Source organism: Calidris pugnax, unplaced genomic scaffold (assembly GCF_001431845.1).
Source record: "Calidris pugnax isolate Ruff unplaced genomic scaffold, ASM143184v1 scaffold25, whole genome shotgun sequence".
Lineage (NCBI taxonomy): Eukaryota > Metazoa > Chordata > Aves > Charadriiformes > Scolopacidae > Calidris > Calidris pugnax.
In genome coordinates, this window is record NW_015090805.1 from 15,606,163 (window position 1) to 15,631,702 (window position 25,540).

Consider the following 25,540-nt stretch of genomic DNA (forward strand, 5'->3'; position numbering starts at 1 on the left):
AATTTCCAAATGTGCAGTTTGTTTTTAGGAAATAGATCATTCATATTTGGGATAAGGAAGGAAGGAAGGAAAGAATTGTTCCCATAAACAAGGTAATTATGCTTTGCAGAGAACGTGGAGGGTAGAGTCTAGGCTAAACTTAATTTACATTCTAAGATAAAACATGTTTTTAAAACTGTTTGACTCCTAGTTTCAGGTTAAAGTTACATAGGATTTTAAGTGCAGTCAAATACTGGAGATACTTAAAAAAAAATCAGTACAAACAAGAGTCATTTATTCTTGTACCCCAATTTAGCCAGCTGATTCAGACATAGCAGAAAGAAGGGTATCAAATAAAAGGTTCCATTTTTAAATGGCCTTTTAAACCCACTGTCATATTTCATTGTGGTACTGTGTCCCGTGATATCCAGTGAACTCACATCAGTATCACCTCAATATGTGATGTAATGCCATAATGTATCTTTTGCTGGATTTTAAGAAACTGATGCAGAAGCATTGACTTCAAATCACAGAGCAAAAGATTCAAATTACAATTCTATGTTTCATGTTTTGAACCAGGTGTTTGGCATGTGAAGATATGAATTAATAGTTTTTCAAAGTATATGGCCACACTGAAAGGCTCTGTGTACATTTTTTTCCTGGGATCATATACAGATTCTAACTTACAATATTCTTTGATCTCTGACCTCCATGCATAATGCTTCCTGTAACAAGCCTCTTTGAAATAAACTATTTGAATTTTTAAATGAGATGTTGACGTTAACCTTTTAAAAGATCCTTAAAATCACTTTTCCAACTTTTTTCAACTTCTCTGTGTGCCTGTGCACCTCATCTACTCATTTCTTTAGAGCTAGTGAAAAGATTTGTCCCAAGATTAAAATGTTGATTATTTTTTTTAGCAAGAAATTTATCTTACATTGCTTGCAGTATTTCAAAGTAGATGATAAATTCTGTTTCCAATTTTGATCTGCACACAGCATCTGTGAACAAATCTACACATGGAAAAAAAAATTCTGTGGAAACTGTATACAATTATTAACATTCACAAATGTTCAGGTGCTAATAGGACCTCCTGCACAGCTAAAATAACCTCAGTGCAGTAAACCAGCTTTTTCTTAATGCACTCTCCTGAAGAAGCTTAAATAAAAAATCTATAATGGGCTTTACCAAGATGGGGGGAAAAATATAAAATGCTCAAATATGCACTTACATTGCTTTATGTAGTACATATTTTGGCTTTTCATCATGCAACCTGGATGACATATTTAAATTACTGTGGTCAGAGCTATGTAGATGTAGATAGTATTACATGAAGGAAATAAATTAAACATAAGAATATGAGAAATAGGTCCATACACTGAAGTTTTCATATTTATAAAATAATGAATGGTTATATATTTTTTTAATGTCTCTTGTTGCACAGCAGATTGAAGTGGCATTCATCATGGACATTTTTATCCCGGTTTCATTTCTGCTTTCCAGGCTGGAAGAAATAGATATGAAAGTGATACAGTGCTTTGATATTCTGTCTCAGGAGATATCAAAATAGTATAGGGATCAGAGATCTGTTCTGTCCTAGCAAGACATCCTCAGGTTTTCTTGAAGTTAAAATTAACTTCAAGTCCCAGGGTAACTGCGACAGCAAAAATGCAGTGAGATGTTTCGGCATCACTTGCAGAGTGAAGCATCCTTTTCTTCACTCTTTCAGCACCCACATAACTCTTCTCTTCCCACATCTTGTCAGGGTACATATCATCTGGGCCCTGGGGGCTGTGTGACCTTGCCTCCAGGCCAGTGCTTGATTCTGATTTGGTGCCCCTCAGAGCTTTGCCAGGCCAACTTGTACAATTTTCAATTTTACTTGCAAAGTTTCCTGCTCTTTTCCACATTCATCTGCATGTAATGGGATTGCAGAGTCTGCATCCTTTCGTGTACCTCAGAAAACCACATCCCATTGTAACATGTGGGGTTTTAATCCTTGTAAAATTTAAAAGGATAATACTATAGAAGAAATATGATATTCATTCTGGGGGTAATATTCTTGTTGTCTGGTTTTTCAGGGGTATTATGGTTGGCAACTTCTTGGGAGCCATGAATATTGAAGCGTCCTAAAATCAGGACACATAACTACATATATTCTGTGCTGCACTGTGTCCACAGTTTGAGCTGTTGGAAAAAGAAAGTCTGGAAACATTAGTGGATATTAAAAACATGCATCAAAAGTACCTCATTCAGTGTCTTTCCAGTAAGGAAAATATTGTTTGGATTAAACATTTTTTGATTTTCATAGACTTTTTTTCTCTATCTTTTTAAAAGGAATTTCCTGACTTTGAGAACACAGTGACCAAAAAAAGAAAGTAAGTTGAGAACCAGTTTGAGGTCTACACAGCATCACTATATTTGTCTGTACCTTTCATTCTTGTTGTTTTATTAATACTTACAATGTTTCTTTAATTCTCATAGAGCACATGTATTAATGTTGCAGTTGGAAAGCAAGCAACAAGCTTGTAATGTATTACTAAAGCTCTTTTGCCATGATTTTTTCATACACATAAAGATTTCTTCCAAAATATCAGAACCAGCACATCTAAAATCAAATGCAGTTAATCTGAGCTTGGTTTAACCATATGTCTGCTTTTCTGAAAGATTGAAGTGGTAACCTATTTTGTAGTATGTTTGTACCATTGACCTGATAATCTCCTGAAGAGTTTGTTGTTTGTGTTTTTAATCCAAGTAAAAAATTAGTTTGCAAAATGATTCAGATAAAGCAGGTCAGACTGTACTTTATCAAGTATATTGATAAACATAGGAGCATGCTGTGCATCCATTCATTAAGGCACAATGTTATTGTTTGGGCTAATGATTAATATATATTAGTAAGCAGAGGAAATTATTTTGAAAATTCTTTTTTGGCTTCAAGTTGAAGGCTATTGCATTACTGAAGTAGTCTCCTTCAGATGAAATCTGAAATCCTGCCTAATGGAATGATAGAGACAGATCTTAATCTGTCTGGCTGTGACAGACATGAAAATCCCTGGCACATTTTTTTTTTATTATTATTTTTTCTCATTTTTAGGCGGGGTTCCACTAAATTCAGAAGATCAATGTTATCTATGCCTATTACTGAGAAATGCCAAAATAGATAAAGATTTCAAAGAAAATCAAGCACTCCTTTGTCTTAAATAACAGTTTGAATCTATTTTGGTCATCTGATAAAAGCACTAGTACCTTATCAACTGAAAACACAGAGCTGTGAGATCTCAGTTATCTGTGACCAGTCAGGGCCTTGTGAAAATGTTCCCAAAATTGCATTAACTAAAGTATGGACATAAGTCTATTATTCATGGTTTTCTCATTGTTCTTTAACACTTTTAAGTAAGCCAAACTACTGTGTAGACCTTACTGAAATTTATCCTACCAAGCTCTACCAAATATGATGCAATCACCTAGCTGCCTAAATAGCAGTCTGTAACTACAGAATCAAATCTTACAATGCAAACAAAACTATTCTATTCTAAAACTAATCCTATTCTAAATGAATTATGTGAAATTAGAAGGGTTGTCCAGATCATTTGACTAAATATAAAAATTGAGTAAGCCAGATGAAAATAATTTCTCTCAACATGAAAAGATTTTGCAATGAAAATTATTTCATTGTGAGTGTCCAGCCATCACTACATGATAACTCCACTGATAAGGCACTTGTAAATTACTACCCATTGGGCTTTTTATGGATAAAGTGAAACAAATTAATTCACTGGGTAAATCTGTGTTAGTTCAAAAATTTATTTTTCTTCAGTTAAGTTAGTATATTAAGTCATCATTTATAAAACACCAATCATAGATGGAAGCATGAGTTAGGACTATTCCTTGATATAAATGTTCAAAAAGCTCAAGGTTCATTTGGGCCATAAAATATCACTCAAAGTTGTGTGGATGGTATGTTCATATGTAGCTTTTTGGCTCAAGCCGTTATTATGTTGCCAAACTTCAGACATTAATTTCAAAAAGTTGTAGGGCATTTCAGATAATGTCTAAAGAAAAGTATCTCTTATTTTGTTCCTGATAGGTTCCCTGATTCAGTCATGAATTCTTAATTCCAAAAAGAATCTTGAATAACATAATTTTCAAGAAAACTCAGAAGCCTTCAGAGCTTTGTGTGGCATGTGGGAGTAGATGATTGCGTGAATGAGGAAAGCCAAGTAACTCCAATTAAAGTTGGTGGGAATTGCACAGATAAATCCCTATGCCCTGCTTTGAAGAATTAGGTTGAAAATATCCATATTTGATTAAATGTGCTTTCGTTTTTCATTCTGACTTTCAACTAACGGTAAATTCTTTTAATTCTTTTAGATCCATCCAGAAGTCCATGTCTGAAAATGAAGCATTTGGTTAGTAACTGCTTAAATCATTCACTATATACGCTCAGAGAACCAGCTTTAATTAAGGGTCTGATTTGCTTTACAGCTGTTGGAGCAAATGCAAAGCAAAGGAAAAAATACAGTTAAGCTACCAATATATTCCCTCCCTCCCTTCACAGACACATTTGTAGGTACATATAGAAAACAAACTAGTTAAACATTGAAACCTAACTGAGATTTAAAGAGCCTTTTATGGGACAGCATGAGAAATACTCAGCAGTGTTTCTTGTAATCATATAAATAAAAATTTAAAATATCTCTGATCTAATCAAATTCTAATCCCTGTTCATTCCTACATTAAACTACTGTGCTTCAGCTTTCACAAACAAGTTCACCACAGAAATTCAGGTGTTTTTTTTAAACCTATCCTGACACTGCATATTATAATCCACACTTGTGATTCAATGAGTTCTGTTTTGTAAATCCCTTGTAGGAAATAATAATATTTTTCTTAAAAAGTAAAAATTACTGTTTGTTTATTTATTTATTTATTTTCACTGAGAGCTTCCTGTTAACATTGTATTATTTATTTTCTAGAGTTTGGGTATACTTGTTGTATCTAGACCTTACTGAGTAAAAAGGTTATTATATATGCCAGTAGCAATGCAGCATTATTTCATAACAATGTGTCTCAGATAGCTGAAAGTTCCCCTATGTTAAGACTTCATTGCGTAGCCCCACACTGGGAAGACTTTCACACAGAACAGTATCACTTGGTCTGCAGCATTCAGGCATGAGAAATACTCAGCAGTGTTTCTTGTAATCATATAAATAAAAATTTAAAATATCTCTGATCTAATCAAATTCTAATCCCTGTTCATTCCTACATTAAACTACTGTGCTTCAGCTTTCACAAACAAGTTCACCACAGAAATTCAGGTGTTTTTTTTAAACCTATCCTGACACTGCATATTATAATCCACACTTGTGATTCAATGAGTTCTGTTTTGTAAATCCCTTGTAGGAAATAATAATATTTTTCTTAAAAAGTAAAAATTACTGTTTGTTTATTTATTTATTTATTTTCACTGAGAGCTTCCTGTTAACATTGTATTATTTATTTTCTAGAGTTTGGGTATACTTGTTGTATCTAGACCTTACTGAGTAAAAAGGTTATTATATATGCCAGTAGCAATGCAGCATTATTTCATAACAATGTGTCTCAGATAGCTGAAAGTTCCCCTATGTTAAGACTTCATTGCGTAGCCCCACACTGGGAAGACTTTCACACAGAACAGTATCACTTGGTCTGCAGCATTCAGGCTGTAATGAATTCCCAGTATTTGACAGAATCGACATGTGCTTTCATAAAGAAAATTGTCTGACATAGAGTGAAACCTAACATTAAAAAAACCAACAAACCAAAACCAGAAAGCACAAAAACTTAATAGTTATCAATATTCTGTGAAGCATAACAGCTTTGAAGTTCACAGAGAAAACAGAAGAATAGCCATCTTGTTCTCAAAGCCAACCTAGTTTCTCCCATTCAAGCTGAGACAGTACTAGCCTTGGAGCATGTGTGACATAGATGTGGGCGTCTTTGATGCTGCTTCTTGCTAACACACTAGCTTGTTAACTGTAAAATTAAATAATATTTATACAATTCCTGGAAGCAAAATAAAGGCACAGATGTTCTGTGGGCTCCTAGGTCTTAAAACCAGGGTTAAGATAAAAAACATTCTGAACGTGTTTTAACAGTGTTAAATGAGATATTAGGCGGCACCAAAAGATGATAAAACTTGAAGTCTGCCTACAATAAATAACATCCATCCATCCATCAAATTTCCTATATTGTGAAATCATCAATTCATTTCTGTGTTTGAGCAGACACTACAGTGTTCTGCAAGCTTGTTTGATTTGCATTCTGATGCTATTTTTATAGACTTTCCTGTTATTTCACAGGTTTTCTATGAATTCAGGTGACTGCTCTCTTTTACTTTAGACAGGAAAAATGTGAATGGCACACTCTGGCAGGGTTCCAGGAAGCTGGAGAATGATTCGTACATCAGAAGGCACTGTCAGCTTGAAGGTAATTGCTAAACATATTTCAGCTGATTTTGCATTTTCCACAAAGTATTTTAAAGGGCACCTAGGAAAATTTCTCATTTTTCACCAATAATCTAGCTAAATAATTTGTCAAGTCCTTTTGAGATTTTTCTTGTCCCTAAGTGGGGGAGGGGAAAAATAGTTAAAATGAAGCTTACCTTAAAACTGGGAAGCTAAGAATACTCTCTGAGCAATAAAGTCTGCAGTCCACAGACCTAAGAAGAATTCCATTACAATAAATTGCCGTAGTCCTGTTTTATAGGGCTTGCCAACTGTCATATGAGCCTATAGTAGGAATTCATGTTCCCTGTATGCTTTACACTGCTCCAGCTATCCAACAGGGAAACAGTAACTTTTCCAGAAAAAAACCCGTGACACATGCAACAGAAAGTTGGTAAAATTTTATAGGCAACTTTTTGTCCAATTCTCTTTCTAAAACTCTTTTGGCTACCTTTGTTGAAGCAACTTTACACCTAATACATGCAAGAAATTGCTAATGACACTGTTTAAGAGCTGATCGGTATACATTCATTAAGATAACTATGAGAAATAACAAGTAGGCAGTCACTTTGTCTATTTAAACATGAACTGGACTTTTAATAATCAAAATGCTTTGAAAATCTGCCTCATGTTGCTTCCAGGAATGGAATTTGTATTTGTACATTTCAAAGTCAAGGTAGATGCATTGTAGTTACCTAATCAGACTAAACCAGACAAGATTCAGCAGAAACAGAAACCAAGATAAGTGAGAATTAAGTGGATGTGTGTTTTGTTTTCTACTTAAGCCATCAGAGAGGGAAGATGGCCATTGTTTAACTTTTAATATCTCTTGTACAAATGGTCTAGATATCATCCACTGTTAGGAGATTCCACTGTTACCTGGATATGCCAAAGAAAGCACAGGACGGGGAAGCAGCTTTCCCTCTGGATTTCATTCACTTCACCACTTGAAGATAGACTCTTAAATACTTGGCAAAAAGATCTGAAATTGCAATAGCTATTGCATTCGCCCGTGTGTGGAAAATTGGGTTTCTTGGAACCAGAACCAGAAAGGGACTTTCAGTGTGTCTCATTGGCTTGCAAGGGAGAAGGTTGTAATGATAGGTGAAAGAAAAATGAAGCACTTCTCTCCAGACAAGTCTTATTTTTAACCAAAACCATTTTGGAATGATTCCTCAAACTATTCTAGAGGTTGTCAGTTTGGAGGTGCAAAAATGCTGAATAAGAAAACAAAAGTTTTTGACCTTGCTCCAGAGTCTTTTCTACTCAAGACTTTTTTTACCCCTTTAAATATCCAAAGCATGCAAAAGAAGCAGTCCACATTTTAGAAGCTGACAAATTTTGTAATTGAAGGGAAGGGGCCCAGAGGGAACAGGAAGCAAAGCTGGCAGCTAAATAAAAATCTCCCTTTCCCCTACCGCAGTAAAATGGTTTGAAGGGAAGTCCCCTTCTCACAGTAGTGAAAATCATTGCAAGGAGATTTACAGTGTATTGCTATTGATCAAGATAGTTTGTCACTATTGATCAAACCTTTCTCTTAACAGAGATAATCCCTCAAGGTCTGCAAGTCTATTGCATAATATGAATTTCTGTTAGGTATATAATAAACCATGTGTAGTGCCCAGCATAGACTTCTCTGCTTACCTCAGAGCTGTATTCACAGACCCGATCCAAATCTCACTGAAGACAATAAAAACACATCCACTGATGCTGGTAGCCTTTGGATTAGGTCCTTAGTGCTGCTGTGTGTATAACCTCTACGAAAATCAGTTTTCCAGACTGATAAGGCAGTAAAAACATATATATCCCACAGACACAATAGTGGGAACACCTGCTTTTGCTCACAAGCCCAAACCCAAATTGTCGGCACTAGATTTGCCAGTGTAAATGTAACATTGTTGAAAAAGTAGAATATACAAATCACAATCAGCAGGCTTCTGTGATTTTTCCTCTGTATTACAGAGGAAAACAGAAAAGAGCTGACACTCTCAGAGTCAGTGGACATAATTCTCCACTGCTCCTAATAGTAATAGTAATACTCCACAGTAAAGTCACTGGTACCCATCCCTAGACTAGGAAGAAAAGAACATTGCAGCTTACTTATATCTTTTGCATGTTTGTTTGGGGTTTTTTTACCCATATACCCTATTCCATACTTCAATGGATTGGAGATGTGATTTAAACAAAATTACTGTGGATGGACGTTATTACGGCTAGCAAAAGAGATCATGGTTGGGGCGACCACTAAGCTCTGCTTTAATAACATGCTGTTGTTTATTTGGTTTTGACCAGAATTACCTTAAAAAGGCGTCACTGTAAGTAGTCTTTCAAGCTAAGGTCGTTATATGTTGCCCCACAGTTCTCTGTGATTCAGCTGCAGACAGCTACCAAGCAATACTATTTTGGACGAGGCTGTAACAGGACTTGTGGATACAGGACCAAACGCTGCAGGACTTAAGTTTTAGAGTAAGCTTACAGAGCACAGGGGCATGGTGTGCTGAGATGCCTGCAGGAGATGAAAAAAAATTAGCCTGAGGACCAGAAACAACCCAGTTATGTTAAACAGTTGCATAAGCACTGTTTGACATGAGTTATGCTGCTTCTAGAAGAAGCTCTATACTTAAATAAACAACTAGATTGTCAGACACCTGGCCCTCAGTGACTTCAAGGAGATCCACAGGTGCTTGAGACACCTTAAAATCTGGTCAGTCATGTTAGATTTTGAAATGTAACATATTTTTCGGAGAAGCTTTTTGTTTTATTTTAACCATTAAGTCCGTAGGAGAAAGACGCTGTCCTATAATCATAAAAGTTCTTACAGAAGCCTCCAAAGGCAAACACGTGCAAAAAAATTTTCTGTGACTCATTTTTCCTCTTCCTGTTGACGCACATGGCAAATAAAGGAAACTGTTTGATGGTGTTTTCTATGCAGCTCACCTATGGTTTCAAGGCAGAACTAGGATATGAAAAGTGTGTTGCTCTTTTTTGCCTGATGTCCACATAGTAATTTCCGAGATTTAACAACATCCAAGTTGCAAAATTGTAAAGAATATTATTTGTTACTGTGTTGCAATTTTTGATTGCAGATTATTTTCTTTTAGGAAAAATAAGAACCCTAAAAAAGTCTCTTGATTCAGAATTTGCTTGAAAAATAACATATGAAAATTTATGTGCTAACTTGGAGGCCTTAAATTGTTTCATTCACATGAGTTCAGGGGGTTTTTTTTGCTAGCTTTACACACATTGTGGTCTCATGTAATTCCAACATAAGCATAGACATTTTGAAGATTGGGATCTTCCTCTTTGAATGTAAATTTTTGTGGTCATGTTCAAACAGTTTTTTTCGTTTGATAGCTGAAGAATCTCATTCACTTGGAATTATTCACTGAATTAATCTTTCTTTTTCTGTTGACTGTAGACAAAAAATGTCGTCAGTCTCACCTGCCTACAGTTAGCCGTTGTGAATCTCTATGTTGATAACTGTCCTTTTGCAAACAGGAGAATTTCTGATGTTGTAAGCTATTCCTCAGCAGTAATAAGGAGGCCAAGTTAGGGTTCCTGAAAAAAAAAAAGCAACACACTTCTACTAGTTTCTAGTAACTTTGGAAAAATAGGATAGCACTTTGGCCTGTGGTTAGTAGATAATATTTCTTTTTTTTTTTTTTTTTTTTTTTCTCCTGCAAAATAGCTGAGTACCTCTGATATCTTTGTTGATGGATTCTAGTCACTAGGGCCTTTCTACAGTAGTATAATAGTGGATGCTTTGCCTTAAGAGTGGGAGTAAGAGTAGATCTTTCAAAGTAGACTTAGTAAAAGTAAACTTTTCAAAGACTTGTTTGATGTATTATTGCTTATTGTTGTAATGAAGGTAAATACTCTTCCCATGTAAAACATTAATATCTTGAAAGAAATGGGAGGACATTCATCCTTTGAAAGTTATTTCTAATCTAATCTAAGCAAACAGATCTAAATTGCAAAGATCTTTTTTGCCCAGGGCCTTCATTTTTTTTAATGTGAATGGTCTATACTCTTCTGCTATAAATTAACAGGGCAAGAGGAAGCTCTTAGTGGGATTTGGGTTACTAAACTCTGAGAACTAAGTATATATGAAGAAGTAAGCATGAATGAGTTTTCTTTATGAGAGTCAGTTTGCCAATTTGTTCTGTAGTCTTACTTCAAAGCAGTTTGAAATAAAAGGCATGCTTAAATAATATCAGATTAACTTCAGAGAGTCAAAATGACAGTTTAAAACATCAAGTGCAATTCAAATGATATTCTTCTGAATGCTTAAAACGACATTTAAAGCATGTTTTCTTTTTTTTTTTTGGTCATAATTCACAGAAGATAATATTATTGGTGATGGAATACATTTTCTGCAAGGAAAGAAGATAGAAGAAACCACATGCCAGGTGTGTTTGCTGAATTTCTATAAACATATACCATTTCACTTCCAGTCCAATGTTTGCCCTGATAATATTTTACTTAAAGGGGCAATTCATATCTGTTGCAAATCAGCTTGAAATCTGCTCATCTCACATGACACAACACTTTACCCAGTTTGGGAATCTGATTAAAAGTGTCTAACACACACCTGTATATGTGTGTATGTGTCTAAATGAGGAATTAGTACAATAAAATATTTAAAAGCTGAAAATCTTGTAAATTTTCCTTTACAGAATGTTGCATTCAAGGCAAGTATTAAACTTTATAAAAGGCTCCAAACTGAGTTTCCTCTGCTGTTTTTATACAATGTCAGGAGTCTCCTTTGGATGTTTAGGTTAAAAGAAAGAAAAAACTGTACAGCATCACCCTGAAGGCATCTGAGATAAGACAGAGAGCTCTGAAGATCTAGACTTTAGGCAGTGCTCAGCTACAGTGTAGGACAGAAACATGATCTGGCTTAAAAAGGAGACAAGTCAAACGATCTGTGTATCAGGGGACAGACGACCGTATTGGTGACTTTAAAGCCACTGTGTTCCAGGTTTCTCCTGCTTTCCCTCAGGGTTTTATGTGTCTCTGTACTGTTAGTTTGTTCCCATGATTGCCTTCTCTCTCTGCTGCCAAAACATAGGTGGGGAGGAAGCTTTCTCTTTTGTGTCTCTCATTCTTTGTCTGTTCTCTTTTCACTTTCTAAGTATTAAGAAGACAGATTATTCTTTGATTTCCCACAGCAGTTCTTCCCTTAGCGTGAGGGATCTCTGGCTCTGCCCCTATCCTGCCACGGCACCCTCTGGGCTGACTCGTGTTAAGATCCTAGAGACCATTCCGCAGACATTATAGAATATGGAGCCAAAAGGGGAAGAAAAGAAATAATAGGTTCCAAAGCTTATGTTTGCTTTATAGTACGTTTCCTTAAAATGCCTTAAATCATCTCCCTATGAACCATTTGCCCCATTTTAAAAGCACAGTTCTATTTTTGACTTCTCTAAGTTTTTGAAGATGCTTTTTTGGGACATGTGACTAATGAGTTGTAGAGACTCGGATACCTCCAATCTTTGGTGCCAACTTAAGACCCATTGAACTTGCTTTATAAAATTTTCATTTTTATGACATTATTTTGAGTTTTAGCAATTATTACCTTCATTATAATCAAGATAACATTGATATAAAGGCCTTTTAAGCTTCCAAAATAGTCTGATTATCTGTTTCCATTTGCTGTACTGCATTATGCATACAAATATGGGAATGCTGACAGTAGAGCATTATGGGGGAAGCTCTCACACTTTTTCTGCAAAATCAGCACAAATGAGTGCCCTTATGAAGTGCCTGTATGCTCATACTCATGGCATGGGGAACAAACCAGGAGGAAGTAGAGGTCTGCCTGCAGTTGCAAGCCTGTGGTGTCATTAGGATCTCAGAAAAGTGGTGTGATGTCACTCCAGTGTTTTGGATGTCACTCCTATCTTCAGGAGGGCTGTAAAGAAGATCCAGGGAACTGCAGGCCAGCCACCTAAATCCCTAGGAATGTGATGGAGCAAGTAATCCTAGAAACTACTCCCAAACATATGAAAGAAAATAAGGTGGAGGTAGTCAGCATGAATTTATGAAATGGTAATCATGCCTGACCAGCCTGGGGACCTTATACAAGGAAGTGACTGGAAGAGGGGAAAGTGGTGGATGTTTTTCATTTTGACATTACTAAGGCTTTCAACACTGTTCCCCATAACATCCTCATGGACAAACTAATGAAATAGGGACTAGAAAAGTGGATGGTGAAATGGATTGAAAACAGATTGAGCTGCTGGGCTCAAAGGAATGTGATTAATGGCTTAAAGTTCTGCAGCAGACGAGTCCCTAGTGGTCTACCCCAGGGGTTGATCCTGAGTCCGTTACTGTTTATCATCTTCCTTAATCACCTGGTCAATGGGACTGAATGCACCTTCAGGAAATTTGCAGTTGCTGTAAAACTGAGAGGAGTGCCTGATGCACCAGAGAGTAGTGCTTGGCTATCAGAAGGCCTTCAACAGACTGGAGAAATGGGAAAACAGGAACCTCATGAAGTCCAATAAAGGGAAGTGTGAAGTCCTGAACCCAGGGAGAAATAATCACTTCTGCCAATACAGGCTGGGAACCAGTTGTCTGAAAAGCATCTTAGCAGAAAAGGTCCTGGGAGTCCTGGTGAAGACCAAGCTTGTGACCTTGTGACAATGTGACCTTGGAGCAAAGAAGGCCAACATCCTCTTGGGCTTCACTAGGCAAAGCATTGCTGGCAGGACAAGGGAGATCATCCTTCCCCTCTGCTCAGTAGTGGCGAGCTGACCCACCACCTATGCATGCTGGGTTCAGTTATTGTGTCTCCAGTACAAGGCAAACAGGGAAAATACTAAAATAAATCCAATGAAGGGGCATGAAGATCGTTAAGGGACTGGAGTATCTGTCATATGAGAAGAGGCTGAGAGAGCTGGGATTGTTCAGCCTGGAGCAAAGAAGGCTCAGGGGGATCTGGTACATGTGTACAAACATCTCAGGCTGGGGGTAAACACAACAGAGCTAGACTCTTCTCAGTGGAGCCCAGGGACAGGACAAGAGGCACAAACTGAAATACAGAAAATGTCATTTAACATAAAGAAACCACTTTTCTACTGTAAGGAGATGTCAAACACTGAAAGAGGCTTCCCAGAGAGGCTGTGTAAACTCCATCTTTGGAGATACTCAAAACCTGTCAGGACATGGACCTACGCAACTTGCTCTGGTGGACCTGCTCTGAGCTGGGATTTAGACTAGACAATCTCCAGAGATGCTTTCCTTCCTCAACTAGTCTGCGTGAGTCTGTGATTCTATGAGACATGGAAGACCCAAATTTACAAGCAAGAATAAAAAGAATAGATGAACATTTTAGGGGTTTTCCCCTCTAAAACAAAACAAAAGAAAAGAAAAAAAAAGAAAAAAAAAGAAAGCAAATAAGCTTCCCTGAGTGCTTCACAAAAACTTTGATTCCTCTCTATTCCCTAAATAGATAGTGATTTCATTCCATTCATTCTGTAAGCCCTGGAAAACAGGGGCTTGAAACCGAAGTACCAGTTGAGGAACACAGCATTGTTGTTGTTGAGGAACACAACACTGTTATAATTGTACCTTACCATAAAAAATAGCTTTACTTTCTGCATTTATTTATCATATCTTTGTTCTTGTTTGTTCATGACTAGCAGGGCTCCCTTGATGGCTCAAACCCTTTGTAACATATTGGGAAGGACATAAAATATGAAGTAATACAGTCTTTGGGCTAATACATTTTCAGAAATGTTTCATGCCTCATTTCTCACGTAAATTCTTAGGTTGCATTCAGCCTTCAAAGTGTCATTCATATTCATGAAGAAAAAAGGCTAGTGTTCACTACTTTCACTGATAAGCTATAAGCACTGTCAGGCTTGCCCACTAGGGACTGCATCAGTGCCCCAGGGAAAGTGTATTCTCACGGCGTTCCTATCATGAGGACATTGTGACCAAGAAATGGATTATAGGCGGATGATGAAAGTATATATAGTCTTGTCTTTGCTTAGTTCTCAGGATCCTCCCATTTTCTCTGCATTGTTAATCCAATTCAAACTCACACCATTGGGATTCAACATTGCAGGCAAAATGAGACGAGCTGAAAAAGACCCTTTTAAGAAATGCATCAGTGACACTTGCTCTTCAGCTGTGGGGGGCCACTGCTGAGGGAAGTCTTCTGTGGTTTTCCTGCTAATTGGGAAAAGAGGGCCAAGATATAGGATGAGACCGAAGCATCCCATGAGATAATGCATGGCTCTGCCGCTGCACCACATAGACTATGTTGTCCTCAAGATGTTACTGAGTCCCAGATAACTAAGGAAATTAAGACAGTGCAGTATCAAACTGATTTCAATGGGTGTCAGCTGGTGTATGTCAGCCATTGCTTTTATATGCATACGGTACTGGGTTGAAAGACTGCTGAGCCCTCAGTCTGTATTCAATAACATGATACTAGCTATGTTTATTCATCTTATTGATGTCGGATTTTTTTAATTTTATCTTTCTTACTAATTAGGTGATAAACTATGAGCAGTGGATTCCACCACGAGTTCACAATTCAAGTGTGGCTGGTAGCAGTGAAATGGTGAGTTGCCATTTGCTTTTCATCAGCAGCTAGCAGCCTGGAAGAACATGCTGTCTTAGTAGGATTTCCTTTACTGTATGTTGCTTCCCCAAAAGTTGGAAGATCTTTATCAATATCCATGTTACTAATAGTGATATCTCTTTATCTTTTATAGAATACCTTATTATTGCTCTGCTACTGATCATAATATTTCTTTATCTTTTATAAAATATCTTATTACTGCTCTGTGGTCCCCAGGAGAAAATCTGCCCATAATCCTAGCCTGCTTAGTTTGTCTATGCAGTCGTTTTTGAGTAGCTGGAGTACCAGACTAAAATAATGAGAATATTTAAAGGTCAGATATGTATGGCAGAAGCACATGAAAGAAGTCTGTACAGTGTATGTCTATAGATTGGTAGACCGTGGCTTAACTGGTTTTCTTAAACTATTTTTAACATAAAATTTGTCCAAATTCAGTGCATTTTACAGAACTAACTCTTTGTATAAATAGAGCATAAAGTTCTCTGTCATCATGTACTATTTTAATATTCAGTATGTGCAGCAAGGGTATTACTGAAACTTTCAAAAAATTTCTATGATACTATAATGATAGCACCATTGACACAGTAAACATGCAGTAATTTTTGTCTTTTCACTGTTACACTGTACTCTGAATTTAAGTGTATAGGTAATTATGATTAAATCATTGCAGTTCTTTGGGAAAGGCAAACCGTTGAGGAAAAATCACAGAGATTAGACACTTCCATGACTAAATTCTTTATGCTGAGCAGTGACATGCTGTGCAAGTACTTTTATTGAAACTAATGCAGTTACACCCAGAAAAAAGAATGCTCAATAAGACTGAGATTCCTGGAATCTGACCAACAGTGTTTTCCACTTAGCTTCTGAATTGCTGTATTCCTGTCATCAGGTTAATCCTCATAACACCTCAGTAAGCAAAGATTTCTAACATATTTAGAATATCTTAGGATAAAGTGGAAACAGTTTATCAGACACAATTTAGGTTTCTTTTTCTGCAATACATTTTTATAAGTGCATTTTTAAAACATATATATCTTTTGTCCATAAGCATTCATGCACACTTCATGCAAATTATTTGCAACTAAGCCTTATTTTTTTTCATAATTCATATTTATTTGTGGTGTGACATGATTTTTCATGACTAAAACCTGGTAAGCAGGGAAATAAATAGTGTTCTTCTTCATGATGGAATTCTCTCCTTACGGATAGCTTTGCTGATAGTTTGGGCAAAACACGAGTACAGCTACAATATTCAAGTGATCCCAGAACATGGGGGTGGGGGGTGGAATTTAAAAGGCTTTAAGTGTGTTTTAAGTTAACAGCTTTTTATGTTTATGTGTGGAGATGTACTGCTCTGTGCACTGGCCTTCGGTATTCCCCCAGAGTTCCTTTTGGAACTCCACAGAGAAGGACGATACTGGAAAGTAGCATACTCCAAATTAGTTTACATTACTGGTCCAGCCAGTAGCCCTGCACTTTCTGTTACTGCTCTTCCTTCTCTCATATCTTGGACAGTGGCAACTGTCCAGATTCCAGATAACACAAACAGCAAGAAGAAAATTGCCTGAAACCAGACCATGACATATAATGGGTTTTCTCACTTTTATGCATGCTTTCACTAAGCTGTGGCTGAGGGTTGCCAGGACAATACACTTAAACTGTGACACCAGGATGGTCAGTTCACCTGACAGTCTGTCTGGTTTCTCCACCAAAGAATGTTTTACCTCTGGATAGGCAGCTAAACTTCTGGACTTGAGCGCTTAGGTAAACCAAAATAAAATACTGTAAATTTAAAAGCTGTCCCAACACCAACTTATACTGCATGAGCTTTTTTCTCTGTAAAAGAGGGTTACTGTATTATTTAAGCACTTATGACATTTCACTAACAATAGACTCTACCAAATGACTGCTTTTAGGTAAAGAAGATTAGGGTTTGCCATTAATATAATTATCTGAATAGATTATCTTCCGTTTATCTTGATGTCTCCATGATGGAAACCCCAGATCATAACTCAGAGTCATCATGTTGCTTTTGTATCGTTACTTATAAGTGAGCAAATGATTATTACTATAAGAGATCTTACATTAGAGCAACATTAGCATTTTAAACCCACCATGATTTATTTTTGCAAAGACATCTCACAATGAGAGGTTGAAAAATTACACCTCAATTTTTCTCTTTAGCTAAGCTAAAACTGCAGTCCTGCTATCTTGAATTTGGAAGAGGGGAGAGAGGGCTTGAAATACAAATCAGAACATGACTAATCTAAGGATGCTTGGATTTGGCCTACAGTCGATGATGGCTACTCAGATACAAGCTGTAAAAGGGCCCTAAACTAAGATGGATCTGCTGAGAACTTATCCTACAGTGAAGATCCTCAAGAAGACATAAAGGGTTTTAAACTTCAAAATACTAGTTTTTGTTAGTCTGCAAAATACAATAATTAATTCTTCAAATGGCTGAAATTGAAAGCACCTGGGTTTTGTCTCTATTAGTAACTAGCACAGAGTAATATGTGAGTATCAGCACAGCAGAACAGTCAGTGTTGATGAGCTGATCTCCACAATATATGCATTATGGGGGATCTATGTTCAGATCCTCTCTGTTGGACATCCAAAAGTAGCTGAAGTTCATCAGTTGAACTTCTGGAAAGCATCTTTCATCTTAAATTTACCTGCTGTGAATTCAGTTTGTGGCACTTTGAGAGAAAAACGCAGCTTACAGGGATAGCTGTGAAATTCGCTTCAAATCGAAAATAAAATGCTAATGTATCTGTAATTTACAAAAGACACTGGAGGCATGAAAAGATGTTTACATTCAACTCTCTGGCTTCCCAGAGAGTGTTTCTCTCGTTGAATCCCAGTTCCCAGGATAGTCTGCAGTCTTCAAGGAATGTAGCATGTTGCTAAGAAAAAGGGAGTCAACAGCCAAATGCTGTCCATGATGGAAGCTTCTGCATTACTCACTGTGTTTAGCAAGAGGAGGAGTCCTAAGGTCCTGTCAGCATAATTCCATCACCATGAATGGAGTCATGCTAATTTTTATCAGCCATGAGACATGGCTGATATCTAGAGATAAGCTAATAATAATAAGGTTTTACATAGATAAGAACACTTCATCAGAACAGTGCCTGAAAGAATAAAATAGTTTCAGGTTTGTTAGTGTGTAATTTTACCCATGTGTGTATATGGTTATTTCACTAGGTCATGCTTGGTTCAAGACAATTTCTAATATTCTGTTAGTCCATTGGTCTAACATGAGGAGAATGTACCAGATTCTGTAGGATATTAAACCCCCGTGCAAATTTATAATTGGACAAAAGCAAACTGGTGGTGCAAATCATTAGGTACAAACACTTTCAAGGTTTGAAATCAAACACCTGAATATACAGGGGAGCATCTCACCTATTCTCGCTTAGCTTTCATGAACTCTCTGCTGAAACTTGCTATAATTTCAACACAAATGTCTAGTGACACAAAACTAACCAAATACACATGAAAATGTCCTTTGCCTGGGCATAGAAGTCTTGGACTTCTGTTTCTGCTTACAGAACCTCATGTCTTCATAGAAAAATATCTGAACTTTTGGCACTTGAAGCACAGCCATCTTTATAAGCAGGTATCTGTCAAGTGAACGGTGGTCTTTTTTTTTTTTAAACTCTCCCTTAACATTGCTGCAGGGGATATATGTAACATGTAATATGTGAATGCTGGGGCTTCATGCTAAAATTGCAAAAAGCCTGCAACCCAAATGAAAGCTGAGGAGTTCAGAATCTCTTGAGACCCATCACTAAGCAGCCTGCACACTATACATTAGACTGTGCTAGCAAACTCCCTGATGACTTTGTCTTGAAGGATTATGCATATGAGGAGGTAGAAAGGATCTATTATGTGTGACCTAATTGTTGGGGAGAGTGCAATAAAGGTCTCTGCATTTCTACCTTCTGATAAAATCAGCACCAGCACTTAATCACTTGTAATATCACCAAAGATGCATTGCCGCAATAGGCCAAATTAATTATTGGTGTAAGTAGGTGAACATCCATAGAAGCCAGACAGTATTGTTCCAAAAAGTAGCCTTCAATGAATTACGGTTTTACTCATTTCTGATATATTTACTTGTGTTGGTTTCTAATGAAAAGCAGATATCCCATGTGAAACACAGCATATAACTATGGAAAAGAGGTTATTTGCTGTCAAAGTATGAAATTCCTCTCTGAAACTCACAGAGAAGTTCAGTCTGGAAGTGAACTCAAGTGTTTCTGGCCTGATTTTCTAGATTACAGCTGATTTAACATACGTGAAAGCATGTGAGATGGCTGCATGTACACAAAGTTCCTGCTTTAGGAGCCTGTAGTACCCAAACCTTGAGTTTCTCCAGCAGGACATTGTTGTAATGTAAAATAGCAGATTCGAATTTTCATTTATGTTATTGTCATTTAATCTAGGAAAGGAAATAAGGCCTTGAATAAAGGAAGATTTCAGTGTTTCAGAACACACTCCCATACACATTTAAATGCAGTAGTTTGCCATATCTGGGATTTCTATGCATATCTAAAATGCTTCTGGGTAATGTAATGGATGCATATATTAGAATGTTTTCTGGAACTAATCTGGATTTAAGTAATACTGGGGTATTAAAGAAGAGTAATATGTAAACAGCAATATGAACACTGATCGAAGTTTTACGTCTCTTGTGTCTTACCTTTTTCCTTTTTGGATCCATTGGTCCCAAGCGAGGAACTGCCTAACTTTTAAAGCATTGTAGAGATGATTAATTCTTTGAATCTGAGACTTTGTCATTCCCCAAATAAGCACTATATTACCCTTATTTTTTATTTGTAGGGTTTGAATATATTTATTGGTTTTGTTTTTCTTGCCAGGGTACAGAACCAGATGATAAAGCGGAGTCCATGGGAACATTAAAACGATTGCAGAAATTCGTCCGAACCAAAAAAACAAGTACACAAAGCTTGGAGGAAGTCAAACATGTTTTGCTCCCCCTCAGTAAGTACAACATCATATCAGCATTCTTTCCAACAGTTGGCAAATGACACTGTATTGAACATAACTGTAAACAATCCTGTCCCGGTCTGTCATTCACCACCCACGATTTTCAAACCCCAACTGAGATGTTACTGTGATACCACTTTAGTGCTGACTTCCTCATAGTGTGAAAACCTGTTTCCTGTCACACTAGCTGGAGTTTTGTAACAGTATATCTTGCAAGTGGGGATTTTAGCTAAATAGAATTGTATAACAGTGGGGCCTCCGTGCTGGGGACAATTTGTTTTTAGAGTAGTTCCTAGTTTTGTATCACATTTCAGATCAGAAAAGCAAAACTCAGAAATGCAAAGATAACTTTCAGTGCTAATCCATGAGTCAGTAGCAGCTGGGAGCACAAGAAGGTCTGTGGTATCATCAGCCTCTCATCATACCTGATTGCCTAGGGCCATAAGACATGGGAATTCTAAACCAGTGCTGGGCTCAGGTTATTTTCTCAAGTCTCCTTAGAACACTGATCTAACTGTGCAGCAGTTCTTAATCTGAAGTTGTTTTGCCAACGTTAATTTAAGAGTGCATGCATTTGTTTTACGATGCATTTGAGTACATGATTATTTTTAAACCAATACTAGTAAAATTAGTTTGAACTATCTGATGAGCTACTGCTCCAGCCAAATCACTACTTGAGCTGAAACATATGAGGAAATTTAGATTTCAGTAACTTCTTTGTAACTACAACATACACACTGGGAACGGGTGGGAGAAGAATTATCCGGGAAAGTTTTCTGAAATTTTCCAATATTTCAGCTAAACTCAGCTCTCTGCAACTATGCGGCAATATGACATTTAATTAGCAAATTTTTGTGTTCGATGCAGAACCAATACAATTTTCCAGGCTTCTGAGGGAATAAGAAAAATATAAAGCTTGCTTTTGACTCAGGTGTCTGACCCAGTACAAAATGCTTTCCATCTCTCTAATTATCATTATTACTTATTTTTTATGGAGTCCTTGGCTTTTTCATTATATAGCATGCAACAGGCAGGATTTAAGAAAAAAATGTGCCATTTTGTCTATGAATTGCAACATAACAGAAGTATTTGCATTTTTAAAGATACATTAGAAGATGCTTATCTCTCTGAAGAGGATGAAGAAGCGCTAACTTCTTGCATGAAACTGACAAAACCTCAGGAAAAGAAGACCTGGAAAGACAATGTGAGGAGAAAAGAAGAAACTGAGACTAGGGCAGATTTTATTTCTGCATCTCTGGGCCGCTCATACACCTCCAGACTTAATAACTTCGGGACTATTTCAATCCATTCGGAAACCGAATTTCATTTGTGGAGTGACTGGAAGCCATTTCCTAATAATCAGCTCTGTCCTTGTGACTTCTTGATTTCAAAAATAGAAGAATGGGAAAACTGTACTTGCTCTTCTCATCAGCCACATCTTACATATTCCCTAACTGATATGGATCTACAGTACTCCTGGGTAAGTGGAAGTGGTTTATTTTGTGCTGATATGCATAAAAAGTGGAAACTTTTTGCTCTGATTCAGCATTAAAGAGATCTTGTCATCTTCTATGTGGTTATGAAATGAAATAAACCAAATTTAGTTTTCAGGTAAATGGATGCGAATGCATTGTTCAGGCTAACACCAAGGGTTCATATAGCCCTAGGTAGTTCATTTTTAACCATGCAGACATCAGCAGCATTGAGATGGGAGGCTTTAGGCTATTCTGTTTCTCATCAGACACACTGATTTTTTCATGTGTACATTAAATACTCATCCTTCCAGGCTTAGAAAACTTTCTGGAAGTCTGGGGTAAATCAGGTAGGGCCAATGAAGCCAGTGGGCTTGGATCAGACCCCTAGAGGTCACTGCAATACTAGTACAGGACATTAGTTATTTAGACAAATGTCAGAGGTTGAAGAGGTATTGATGTTTCTGCCTTCTTGGATCTTCTGCCAGCTGGGGGAGCCTATTTTTGCACTTACTTTTGTGGCAGCAAGAAGTTTTTAGGGCCAGATACAAGGGAGCGGAGAAATCAGCCTGAAATTATCTTTCTGGATAGCTCTCTAGAGGAGGCTTTTCTATTTTAATTGCTGCCTTTTTCTAAAGGGCTATTTTAAACTAGAAAAACAAAATCAAGAAAAATGTTAGTTGTTGAGATACAAAAAATGTGGACATTGCAATGAAGCTTTTCTCCCTCTCCTCACTGGGCACAGCAAGACCTCTGGCACTCCACATAGTGGTAAGCACATGGAGGGTGACTGGCTGACTGAAATATATCAGGGAAGGTCTTGCTTTACACCCATTCCTTCTGCAGTGCTCCAGGGACAGAGCTGGTTTGCACCGTGCAATAGGGCTAGCTCCCGGGAAAGTGCATCTAAACCACAGGAGGCAGGATACCTGCTGAAACCTGCCAGCTGAGTGTTCAGATGGACACCTGAGCAACCACAACCTTAGATCAGTGAGTCTCCTGCTGAAAACAGCATTTTCTCTAACACGTGCTCCTATATCATTAGGAAAGGTACACACACTAGGTGTGTGGATCAATATAGCAACCATATTTCTGAATACATAGAGGTAGTAATTAATTTTATTTTCAATGACACAGTAGCTGACATAACAACAGGCACTAACTGAAACATGGGATTTATCTAGCTGAATGTAGCCCAGAAGATTTTCCTGGTACTTGACATAGAAAAGAGAAAGTCTAACGCTGTGGTTGATGGAACTGTAATCAAAAGAGAGGGAAGCGAAATACCCCTAAAAAAAGCTGAAAAAGGTGCAGCAGTGAACCTTGGATAGTCTCAGCACTGCAAGCTCCCAGGAAGAGCCTCTGTAGACAGACCTTCAGAGCAGAGCATTGACAGAAATTGGTTGGAAACTGTGAACAAAGACTGTGCTCTGTCAGATGAATCCTCATGTTTGCCAGTAAATAAGACACTCTGTAGGAACCAAATTGTGTCAGGGATGCTAGGCGCCATCATATGCCTGCTCCTAAAGAAAGCAACTTTCAGTATTCCAAGTTAAGGCTGAAGTCCCAGGGCAAAATAGTAATAATGGATGTGTCGGTCAGATTTATGAGAGCATAAGTGTCAATTCAAATAATTTTATTTCATTTTGCCACAGACAGGCTGTTAACGTTCTCCACCCTGGTGAGATTTGTCCTACCCATGTTACTATTAAGTGCCAGCAAGAGGCTTAGTGCTTTTTTTCCTGCATTATTGTTTGTTTTGCCATCTGCTTTCCTGATGGGCTCCCTGACTTTAATGTATCTCTGTGGGCTTAGTGTCTTTAGATTTAGATTACAGGCAATGGCAAGACGTCTCATTCTTTGCATTTGCATTCTACCAACTGGCTCAATTGAAGATTACAAAGACTGGATTTTCAGTTTTGCTTTTTAAGAATCAAACGAGCCAACACTGGTGGTTTTGCTATGAGGGGATCAGACACTGGGGATGATGCAGATGTACTTTCTGATGTTGATTTACTACTTAGAGTAAACCAAATATATTCTATAATACTCTTTCTGATTCTATGGGTAAAGTATAAGGAAAAAGACCTGGATCTCTTTGTGATAGATTGCTCTTTAGAGAGACAAAATATGAGTGATCCTAATTCCCTTCCTCCAGTTTCTTCCCTTGACTCCTTTCTTCCTCTTCCTTTCTTCCTCCTGTTGTGGTTTAACCCCAGTCAACAACTAAGCACCACACAGCCACGCATGGAATATCCTTTTGGTCACTTGGGGTCAGTTGTCCCAGTTCACCCCCCCAGCTGGGGTCAGCTGTCCCCTCCCAGCTTCTTGTGCACCCCAAGGTGGTATGAGAAGGAGAAAAAGCCTTGAGTGCTCAGCAATAGCTAACACCCTTGTACTACCAATGCTGTTTTCAGCACAGATCCAAAACATAGCCTCATGATAGCTTCTATGAAGAAAAGGAACTCTATCCCAGACAAAACCAGCACACTTAGACAGCCTCCCTTATGGTGCTTCATGTTGCCATTGTTTGTTTCACCTAAACCAATAAAAAGGCTGACAGAGATTATCCAAGATGGTCACCAAAATAAGAACTGTGAAAACAGGTTGAAAAAGTCACATCCATCTTCAGCAGGCTCACCAGACTCCTCCAGCTACTCTTTCTTCATCCTGCCCCAGTTAAGAGCACAATAACCACCTGTGTTATCTGACCGCCTCCAGCACAGGGACATTGGAAACAACTCAAGTATCACCCATCCTGCCCACCTTCGTGTATTATGAAAACATTTTAGAAGTCTGTATTTCTGTCCTTTAATTAAATGCAGAACTAAGTGTGCTGCGTTACCATTTTATAGCCATGGTGCCACCATTAGCAACTTTGTGCGAAGTTAACTTAGACATAGGTCATTTTTTTCTGCATTGTTCAGCTGTTTACAATATAATTAGTGGCTGGTCAAAATTTTGCTAGGGGCAACATAGAACATTGCTTTTTTTGGTGTGTCAAGATTGCCATTTGAAATTATTGTTAGTGATATTCTTCCTCAGGAGATGTAATTTGTAAATAGTTCTTCCTTAGAAAGTACAAGAATATATTTAAGAAAATACTGAATACTTCAGCAAAAAAAGAAAAATGTATGCCTGGATAAAGAAACCACTATGCTGCATAATTTCATATTACCACAAAGTATATTGGGGAGAGAAATAACTGATCCAGGCTGGTGTTTGTAACGTTATGAATCAGTTTAAAAAATCAGGCAAAGGATGGAAGAAAAGATTGTCCAGACACCACTTTAACAACCACTTGACCTTAATGTGAAAGGTTATTGGTTTTTATACTTCTTTTTATTCCTCAAGCTTAGCCCTGCAGAAAACAGTTCAGTTATCTGTATCAGAATATTTTTCTTCTTCTTTTTTTTTAATTGTAATTACTAGAAGCTGCCCTTCTGCTATTCGTATGCTAAGATCTTCACTACCCTGACAAAGCAGTATACTTAGAAGTGCTATGTCCATATGACTTTTACACAAACCATTTCATCCTTCTGTTGCTTTTTCTCAGTCTGTGCAATTGCACAAAACTTTCACAACCTCATGTGAGGCATGGAAAATCTAGACTCAGAAGACTGGAAAGTACAAGCGTATAGTGGGGTCACAACTGAGGGGTCCTCTTTACAAAAGGGTTACCAGACTGTCTTGGATAGCCTGAGACAGAGGGAGAAAAGCTGGTAAGTACCTTTCTCCTCTCCCTCAATACTTTAACATGCTACTTCACTGGCTGACCCATCCACTCTCCCAATAACTGTGTAATATGAAAGCTGTGTTTGTAGGATAACACAGGCATCCTTTACAGGAAAAGGAGAGAAGACAACATTGGAGATAAATCAGTAGACAACTACTGGAAGTGGGTTTCTCTTCTTGGCAGTATCTTAAAAGCATGGTTAGGTTTAAAGAAGAAAGACTTAGGCATTGGTACTATAAGAATATTTATCTGTTGC

At 37.5% G+C, this 25,540-nt stretch overlaps 1 protein-coding gene across 1 annotated transcript in view; it reads left to right on the plus strand.

Moving 5' to 3' along the window:
* The first annotated feature begins 2,318 nt into the window (after nt 1-2,318).
* SAMSN1 (SAM domain, SH3 domain and nuclear localization signals 1) overlaps nt 2,319-25,540 on the plus strand; it is a 72,334-nt gene continuing 49,112 nt past the window's right edge. The window contains exons 1-6 of the mRNA XM_014938294.1: nt 2,319-2,357; nt 4,354-4,391; nt 10,809-10,876; nt 14,974-15,042; nt 19,947-20,070; nt 21,180-21,556. Coding sequence (XP_014793780.1) covers nt 4,370-4,391; nt 10,809-10,876; nt 14,974-15,042; nt 19,947-20,070; nt 21,180-21,556 — 660 coding nt within the window. The 5' untranslated portion in view covers nt 2,319-2,357; nt 4,354-4,369. The remainder of the gene's footprint in view (nt 2,358-4,353; nt 4,392-10,808; nt 10,877-14,973; nt 15,043-19,946; nt 20,071-21,179; nt 21,557-25,540) is intronic.